General features: G+C 32.6%; 1 protein-coding gene across 1 annotated transcript; it reads left to right on the top strand.

The window, feature by feature from the left end:
* Nucleotides 1–2,717: 2,717 nt before the first annotated feature.
* On the top strand, nt 2,718–4,800 carry LOC108478376 (uncharacterized). The gene is made up of 4 exons (XM_017780833.2): nt 2,718–3,708; nt 3,824–3,877; nt 3,978–4,162; nt 4,497–4,800. The coding sequence occupies exons 1-4, from the start codon at nt 3,117–3,119 to the stop codon at nt 4,581–4,583; spliced, it is 918 nt and encodes a 305-aa protein (XP_017636322.1). The 5' UTR covers nt 2,718–3,116; the 3' UTR covers nt 4,584–4,800.
* The last annotated feature ends 5,260 nt before the right edge of the window (nt 4,801–10,060 follow it).

Here is a 10,060-nt window from a genome sequence, read left to right as displayed (position 1 = left end):
GATTTCGATGGCTATTCGACCACTTTTTCCTTCCCTTTATCGGATTTAGTTCCCCTTTGCTCTTGAGCTTAATTTAACAAATAAATTGATTTAATCATTTGAGCATCAAAGAGGAACTCAAGGTACTTAGCTCATATATATACATTAGACACTAAAGTCACATACATATGAAATCATGAATCAACTCAACATATTAGCCAATATTCACCTTAGCGAATTTTCTAAGTCAAGATAAAGCCATCAATATGTTTACCTATGGCCGAACATACACATCAACCTATGTACTCATTCATGTGGTCGAGTATACATATTCCAATATGATTTCATTTCCATTTCGTTTAACACTTAACTTTTACCACATATCAAATAACCCATTTCTTTACTCATGTGGCCGATTATATTCGGTCATGCATACACACATAAAAAAATCAATTTGGAGACTCTATCAATCCAACATACATTCGGCAATAGTCCATAATTCTCTCTCTCGGCCACTCATTTCCCACTTAACAAAGCTTCCATTCGAACTCATTAGTGAGTATCAATTAACTTAAGCTATCTTTTAAACCTTTATTTATCACTTCATGCCAAACCAAAGACCACATTCGGCACTTTCATCCACCATTCTACCAAGCATGCAATATTCAACCACAACCAACTCACATTCGGCCCTAGTTCATAACAAGGTAGCCGAATTCTTTTTATGGTTCAAACACTCATCCATCATCATTCACCTAACTTTAACATGAAACAACAAAACTCACCAACACAACATCGAGCATCCACCAAGAAGACAACACCCATGGCCGAGTATCATCTCCCTCACATAGCAAAGATTTAGACCATGGGCTAGGTAGGACTCAAGCTAACAACTAAAATATACATGAATCTCATGGAGCAACATCAAACATACCTTAGCCTAGTTACATGCATGGCCAAACCTCTTCAACCTTTCTTCTTCCTTTCTCCTTAAAGTTTTCGGCTAAAGATGTTCAAGGATGAACACTTTTTTTTTTTTTCTTTTCTTCAACTCACGGCAATGGGGAAACAATCACACATATTCTTTCTTTTTTTTCATCATATTCCTTTCATTATTTTATTACCATGCTCCTTATTTTATTTTTCCTAACATACATCACTAACATAACATGTTTGTGACATGTTTCCACCATAGCATGGCCACCACTATGCTTTAATTTGGCTAATTTGACATGCAAGGACAAGCACTTTCCCACATATATTAATAGGCCACTTGAACACTTGCCTAGCATATTTCTAAATTGTCTCACATAAGTCCCTACTAATAAATTTCACATACACTGACCAAATTAAAGTATGGAACTATCACACAAGCATTTAGGCACATCATAAACACAGAATATAACTTTTAATTATTTATAAGACTCGGTTTCGTGGTCCCGAAACCACTTTCCGACTAGGGTCCATTTAGGGCTGTCACATGTCGCGCCACACCCGTTACGCGGCTTGACAAAACACCAAAGATATGCATTGTGTCGTCCATTTGGTACTCTGACGTCCTAGGAAGCCAATTAGCACAACCTAAAGCTCGTGTCGGCCTATTAGGTCACAACACCTACAAAAATGTGTTAAAAAACACTTATTTTATTAACTTTCTATCTTAAGACCTAATTATTGAAACGTAATATAAAATCCTAATTGCCTAGAAAACAAGCTCTTTAAGTTCGGAATTGACCTGAATTGACTATTACATTTGACGGCATGTCACACTTCTGTTGAGTGATGTACCTCCACCTCATGTATAGCAAAACCACCGCCATTGCTAAAGACCTTTATCAATAAAACCTCCATCCTTTATCACTAGCTCAATCTATAACGTCACATCACTATCCTATAAAGTTACACTGTCGCCTTCACTAAAAGATCATAAGGTAACCCATCTACCAATAGGATGCTTCCATGTGGCACCCCAATCCCCTATATATATACCCATCGAAGACAAACATATGGGCATAAGAACATCCCTCTTCTCTCTCTTCCACTTTTCTTCTTCGTCCTACAGCTCTCTCTACCCATTTGGGTGACTTGATGTTGCACCAACACTTGTATCCCTCTCCTGTTAACACTTGATATCAACAATCTATAAATTTTTCTTATATTTTAAATATTGGAAAAATATATAAAAAATTCTTAGAATTCTTGAAGGAAGAAGAATAATAAGAGAAAATTTGATATGGAAGAAAAAAATTCTTGGTTTCTCATTGTCAAAAAATAAACATAAAGAAAAAGATTTGAAATATTTAAATCGAGTTTTTGAATATAAAAGAAAAAGGAAAAATTGGAATATTTAATTTAGGTTTATGGGAAAATATTTGGTACATTACGAGTAAATTTTAAACTCCACAAATAGAATCAAAGAATTAATAAATGTCTTATAAATGTATAATAAAATATTAAAAATAAATATTTAAAAAGAGGTGTGACAATTTTTGAGAGTGCTTGTGAAAAAAAAAATACACTACCACAATACTAAAACTAACCCTAAGTTTATTATCAAATTGTTTCCTTTAAAATAGAAATTGATATAATTATTTCTAGATACTTTGACTTTAAAGAGTAGTTTTTTTCTTACACATAGTGCCACATGGCAGAATAGTAGCGATCCATGTGTTAAACGATTTCAAGTATCACAATAAAAAGTTTAAAAGTAGAGACACCACATTGAAAGATTTGTTAAAGAATAGGGTGAAAATTTGTCATTATCCCTATTAACTTCTATACTTAAGCCTACTTTATAATCTCTGCTAATAAAATTCAAAATCACATTTCAAATCCCCATGCTTCCCGCCCTCACCAAAACAGCAAATCACAAAGTTCTTGCTCATTAGAAATTAAAACCCTTACTTCAAAAAAAAAAAAAAAAATCTCACCCAGTTTTTTGTTTCTCCTAATGCATTTTCATTTTCCGTTCATTTTAGCTTCTCAACTCGATATATTTTCAGTATCTGATATCCCATTTGTTTTTTTTTTTAATTTTCATTTCTTTTGTATGAACCTTATTTGTGTTTTAGAAATTTTCTTTTGTTTTCAACCGATTTTAAGCTGAATTGAGGATTTTATTTTTGATATATTTCATAATGAGCGGAGACAATTTTACGGACGGGATACCCAAAGTCCGTCCGGTTTTGGGTGACATTTCAAATCGATCAGTTAAAAGAGGGTTTTCGTCGATTTCGGAAAAGTTAGGGTTTGATTCTCAAGAAGAAGCAGATTCGCAATTTGCAAAGCAAGTTCGTATAGGTGTAGAAACAATTATCAAAGAGAAATCTCAAAAACCCGAATTTGAACCAAACCCTAATTTTTTGCTTAGTTGTTGTGGTGACATTGACATATTAAAAGAGGATTTAGTGTCGGTCAATGACAAATTTAGTGAGGCTAAAGAAGGGTTTGAATTGTCTGATAGTGATGATACGTTAGAAGAAGGTCAAGGTGTTGCGGAAGTAGGGTGTACATTGAATGAGAATTGTAGGAATGGGGGTGAGGATTTGGGCTTCGGTAGACTGGCATCGAGTGAAGGTGGGTGTATTGAGTGGTGGAGGTTGCCGAAGTCGTCCTCGCAGAGTTCTAGATCATTTGAGTTGGAGAGGTGTCTGGGACTCAAGATTGGTGGTGTGAATTTGAATGCCGATAGCATCCTCAAAGCTTGCACTTGTTCTTTTTGCTTGAAAGGTAACTACTTTAGCATCTTATCTTGGATTTGTTGTTTGCTACATTTGTGGATAAGAACGTGTTATCTTGTAATGTGTTATCTAATGGGTTATGCCTGTTTTACACTGATTATCAGCTGCTTACATTTGGTCGGACCTTCATTATCAGGATATCAAGGGTCGAATAGCTGGTAAAGTTGAACAAGTGCTTTGCTCTAGTTTCCTTAGGTTTCTTTTGGTTGTAGTGACAGAACATGTTCCTTTCTGTATTAATGGTTCTGACATTGTCAGTTTTGAAGAAAAGTCAGAAAGAAGCAAGAATTTTAGTTCAGAAAAGTGGCAGGGGGAAACAAAATGACATGAATAGCCAGGGAAATGCCAATAAATCTTCAAAATTAGAATCTGACCTCACTAGTCAGTGGAGATCACTCTTTCTTAACATGGAGGATATATTTGTCCATGAAGGCAACCAGCTTGTAAGTTTGATATATCTTCTTTAGACTGGATCTTAATTGTTCACTTCTTGTTGTACATGTTCTGCCTTTCCTTTTTCCTTGTTCACCATATTGCTTGAATGATCTATAAAAGAAGCCTGATTCGTACTGTTTGATGCAAGTCACATTTGACTCTTTGTTCATTCTGATTTCTTAGTTTTTGGACCCTGTTGAGAATCTTTAGTTGATGCTTCATTGCTAGAGTTATTGGCTATAACAGGATACATTCATATGATTTCTAATTTTCATTATCCTGAGTATGAATTTTTATTTATGTTCTCATGTGTGATGGATACAATTGAACTTTGAGTTGCAGCAAGCCAGTTACACTGCACTAAAAGATTTGAGGGAGGATTGTAAGATGGATCTGGAGCGAATAACAGGGATGCCTTCAGAGAAATAGAAGTGTGCTTGTGATGCTTTGTCGATTGTTTGTACTCCAAATTCCAGCCATTTGTATTTGTATGTCTGCGCCTCTGTGTGTCTATAACAGATTCTATGTTATTGTTTGGTAAACTCTAATGTGTTTGCAGTTGTCTAAAAGTATAAAATGTATGATCTCATTTTGTAATGACTGTTGTTTCTTAGTATGTGCTTAAAGGTATTATCCATTTAGTGAATCTCTCATCTTATAAGTTTGTTATGCCTTCTACTTTGTCCTGAATTCTATGTGGTTAGAGGTGATAAATGTTGAATTGATCTATCCAGTTTTCTTGGTACCTATCTGATCCTTCTAATTTACTAGAATAATCAATTATAATGAACTCAAACCTGCACTTGAAGTGGACTAAACCAAATTTGATTTTGAATTGAATTACTATCTAATTTTTCAGTAAAATGTGCTAAAATTCAACCTAAACACAAAAGATATTCCAACTTGCTTGAAACCCAACTCGGTTTGATTGTAAGCACCAATAACTTAAGCGAAAGAAATTTTAAAACTCAATGAGATCTGCACCACCTAATGGTAACCACTACATGTGGTTGAGCCTATGACTGGTTTGGGTGGATTTCTTTGCTACCGAGTACCATTAATGTCTTATGTGCCTCTTGTCTTGGTTGATTATGCATTATTGTACTTCTTGTGGATTAGGCAAGTGAGTATAGACTATAGAGTGGCATCTTTTTAGTGGTGAAAAAGCAGGAAAGATTAATTGTTTGGCTAACCATGATACTTAGTACTTAATAGTGAAGCCAATATTTTACGGTAGAAGTAATTTAAGCATTATGATTCTAAGGTTAAAAGTTGGGGAGCCGATTTTAAAAAGATTAGGAATCCAAAAATATGCCCTATATTTGTTGAATTTTAGTATGAACTATATCTGTTGGCTGCTTATTTTTTCAGATTTCCAAATTGAAGAGTTGAGACATTTGTTGGTTTCTTTGTAAATTATTATTGATGAATATTGATTCAGTCTGACACTTGATTATTAAGCTGTTAGATCAGATGTAATTGAGCTTCTCTTTTATGTTACTGGTCTATAGTGTTTCCCTTGAGCTGCTTTGTTACATTGAGTACTTTCTTGATAACTTGCTTCTCTGCAATACCAACGAATAGATAATGCTGATACCATTTGCAGCAAAAGTGCAAAACATAAACAAGAAACATCTCTGATCTCCCCTAGGGCACACGCAGCAGTATTTTTAATTTTTATTCCCTTTACAATGTAAAATCGAAATTTGGGTCCTTTTTGGCACATAGGAAAATGCAATTTATTTTTGTGTCATCAGATATCCACACAGGTTCTTCATGATTTCTAACTTTCTGTCAGTGTCAAAAATATTTAAGCCTGTTTGGATGCTTAAACAGCCTTGTAGTTAGAGTCGTCCATCCTAGCAAGGTAGGTATTAAAGTGAAGGGGGTACCAGTGTCACTAGTCAAATTTTAGCATTGAATAAAAAAGTTTGGTTACCTAGGTGGTTAGGCCATAGAAGCCTGGTAGAACCTTCTCTGTCTAGATTGCAAGTTGGGTTATTTCTTCATGTTTAGCCTCTTCTGCAGCAGATGTTGCTAAAGTTGGTTTTGCTTTGCTTGAGGGTGGTCCAGTAGGAGATATAAAGCAGCTATGCCATATTGAATTTTCATTTTTTGGAGTTGTGTTTGAAACGTGTTTGATAGAGATTGGGATATTTATAAATACAAGAAACTTTAAAAAGTTGAACATATTAGTGTCAAACACGTATCTATATCCAACATTTACCTGATGGAGGTACGAAATGGAGACCATCATGCATTTTACTTGACGTCAAGGGTTAATAAAGATGTTTTGTTAGGAACATGCTTAAACGAGAGGTGACATGCTAATATGCTATGCTATACACAGTTGAGATTGGTATCAATCACTGTGAATTATATATAAAACTTTTACTCTTTGCAGTTGGGTATGGTTTGGATATTTATAATTTTTAAATATTTAAATTTAAATGTTAAATATCCAGCGTTTTTAAGTAAAAAAATTTCCAGAATGAAACTTTTAAAAGTACAGTTGATATTGGATTCATATGTTTGAATTCAAATATATTACGCACAAAAGTCAAGAAGATTAGGATAATAGATATCTTAATATGAATATGGTATTTTTAAAAGTAAATTTAATTCAAATAATGAATATTCGTCTGTTAATATTTTTATCTGTTTCAAAGCAGTAGATAATAATTAAAATATTTAAATTTGAATGATTTGAATTAGATCTCATGGCAAAACATCCAGCTAACGTTTTTGAGATCTTTGGCTGCCAAATAAGCATTATTAACTATTGGATTATGGCACATTTGTAGTGTGCGTGAAAAAGAATCTATATAAAATATATTTATAAAAATGTGATGTAAAAGATAAATAAGATTTTTGTTTAAATAGAAAATTGAGACTTGAGAATTATGATGTAAGTTTAAATGACAATATTAAAAGCATAAAAAATATTTTAATAATAATAAATTAATTATTTTTAATTAAATTAATATTCAATTGGCTTTCAACACTAATTTAATAATTTTTTATTTAATTCAATCATCAAATATATAGTTTTTTGGATAAAATGTTGAATGGTTGTCCTATCAATCACCATTAAATGGTGATAGACGCGAATTAATGAAAAAGTTGAAAACTGAAACATTTCCTAAAATACTTCAATCGTCAAAAACAAAAAGAAACATTTCCTACAACCATAAACTCAAAAAACACCCTAACATCAGAAACCATTAAACGAAATGAAATCAACTTAACCCTATTCTAAATTTTGAGGAAAACCCCCACAGTTCAAATTTTCAGGCAATCCACCCCTTGATTCTACTTCCATCATCATATCTTCAGTTGATATGTAGTAGTGATGCCGTCAATGGAACTTTCGAGAAAGAAATCGTCAGAGTACTTTTATTCTATTTCTCTGACTCATTTCAAATGCCGATCCGAGCACTTCTATTAAGTATGACAGATATGTCTAATGATTACTTATTTTATTCTCTTTTGATAAAAAAATATTTTCTAGTTTTTATTCTTTTTCATTTTAAAAGAGAATTATTTTATGAATATAATTACTCAGGTGAAGTCATTTTCATCGTTAACTTCCTTTGATAGAATTCTTGTTCATATCCAAAAGAAAATTGGTTCAAATCCACTCACGTACATGATGAATAGAATACTTAATGATAGTTTTTTTCCTATTATTATTAAGATATAAATTTCATCTTATTTTAAGGAAAGGAGCAATTAACCATCATAGATAGATAACGTAACATTTTAATATTATATTAATTTTTATTTTATTTTATGAAATGTTGGATTCAATGAAATGAAATAGAGTGAAATTTAAATACATATTCAGTGAGAATAGAATAGAAAAATATTAGGTATTAAATTATTTGGTTTATTAAATGGAATAAATTAGTATAATATTATTTCGTTAGATAAAATGATTTTAAGGAATAAGTAACCATCAATTAAATAAACCATATTTTAATATAATTGTATGAAATAATAAATTATAAAATAAAATTAATAGAAATATTTATAAAACTTTTAATAAAAATTAATATCTATAAATATTTTAAAAATTATTATATCCAATATAAATTAATAATATTTAAATATAAAATATTAATTTAATATATAAAACAAAATATCTTATTATTTGAAAATAAATTTGTATTCATATCATAAAATGGTATTGAATATATTAAACTATAAAACTAGTTTATGTTAAACAATATATCATAAAAACATATAAAATACTTTTTAACATGACTAAATAATGACCATAGTCCCTTTTTTATTAATTAAGCTTGTAGGTTGGTTTTAAAATTAATTAGAGAAATAGGCCGATTTAAATGGAAAGCACATTCAGCTGGGCGAACTTTCTGCACAAGTGTCAAGAAAGCGCGTCTAGCTGGATGCGCTATCCTTCAAAGGTAAAAAAGCAATGACTTTTTAAACGTTGTCGCGCAAACGTTAAAAAAAAAATCCAACGGTAAGTTGTTTTTTACCCTATAAATACACCCCCAAATTTCATTTTTTTCATTCACATCCTTTTCTCAACTCTCTCAAACCCTCTCAAGTCTCTCAACTTTCTCAACTCTCTCATTTTGATTGTGTTCGATATTTTCATTTAAAAATAATATTTTTATTAATTATCTCGTATTGTATTTATTCAAAATCAATTTTTCACGAATTATCACCTTTCTAATCCGCTTCGACGATAAGCATATTTCTGCCGCTTAAGTAGTAATGGTAAGATGGAAATTTAAATTTTGTTAATTTCAATAATATTAAATTTATTTATTTTTAATTTGAAATTATTTTTATTGTGTAAATAGGCGGATGATCGTGTTCTAGAGGGCTTCATTCATAATTTGGGAAAGCCTACGATCCCTTAAATTCGTGGCCACTTGCAAGCGACTGGATTCTTACATGTGTCTTGCATGTCCGGGGGTTGCAAACTAAATTTGGCACTAACCAACGCGTTGGTGGAAAGATAAAGGCTCGAAACATACACTTTTCTACCTTTCATGAGGTGAGTGTACAATCACACTCGATGATGTAGCGCTACAACTCGGTCTACCGGAGGATGGGCCAGTCATCACCGGATCAACGCTTGTTCCTGGTAAACTGGACCTCTATAGATCACTATTAGGGAAGGTTTCGAGCAAGTTTAAAGGTGTTTGAATATCGATAAACTGGTTAAAAGATAATTTCGATGAGCTCTTTGAAGACTGAATAGAGGAGGTCATAAAACAATACACTCGAGCATACATCATGAGGTTAATCGGGGGTATTTTAATGCCCGAAAAACCTCAAAAGTTGGTGCACATAAGGTGGCTACTACATCTAGTGGACAGTAACGAGTGCAGAAGACTACGTTAGCGATCTTCCGTATTGTCCACATTATACCAGGAGATGTGTCGAGCCACGGTACTGAGTGTAGCGTCGATTGATAATTCCCTACACCTGTTGCAGTCATGGACCTGGTGGCGACTACCGTTTCTACATCCTAAGGTAACCGACCCATACATGTTCTCGTTAGTGACAAGGTAAATATTATTTATTAACAAATACGTAGTCTGTACAATAAATTTTTTTATTATACGTTTGGACTAATATATCGTTTGTACATGTAGAACTATGGGCTTAGCTACATGGGATTGCCTGAGGAGCTAAAAGATATTAGGCTGTTGTTAGATCAACGCTCGTTACTTATTGTTTCGAACCTATATTAATTTACGTAATGATTCATAAAATAAATTTCATACATAACGATATTTACAAAATTAGTTTCCAATTTGAATGGATGTCGTACGCTGACATCGATGTCATATTTTGCATCCCACTAAAAGTGTTGGACAATTGGCAGATGTAGGAGGCCAAAGTGCGATTTGTAGTGTACATGA

Source organism: Gossypium arboreum, chromosome 12 (assembly GCF_025698485.1).
Source record: "Gossypium arboreum isolate Shixiya-1 chromosome 12, ASM2569848v2, whole genome shotgun sequence".
NCBI lineage: Eukaryota > Viridiplantae > Streptophyta > Magnoliopsida > Malvales > Malvaceae > Gossypium > Gossypium arboreum.
Note: the sequence above shows the minus strand (reverse complement) of the source record. Positions and strands in the feature narration are given on the sequence as shown.

Bases quoted from the DNA above. Each gene is read 5' to 3' on its own strand.
- LOC108478376 (XM_017780833.2), top strand. From the start codon at position 3,117: ATGAGCGGAGACAATTTTACGGACGGGATACCCAAAGTCCGTCCGGTT. The intron at 3,709-3,823 runs GTAACTACTTTA...ACTGATTATCAG, and splicing joins TTGTTCTTTTTGCTTGAAAG to CTGCTTACATTTGGTCGGAC. The intron at 4,163-4,496 runs GTAAGTTTGATA...TTTGAGTTGCAG, and splicing joins TCCATGAAGGCAACCAGCTT to CAAGCCAGTTACACTGCACT.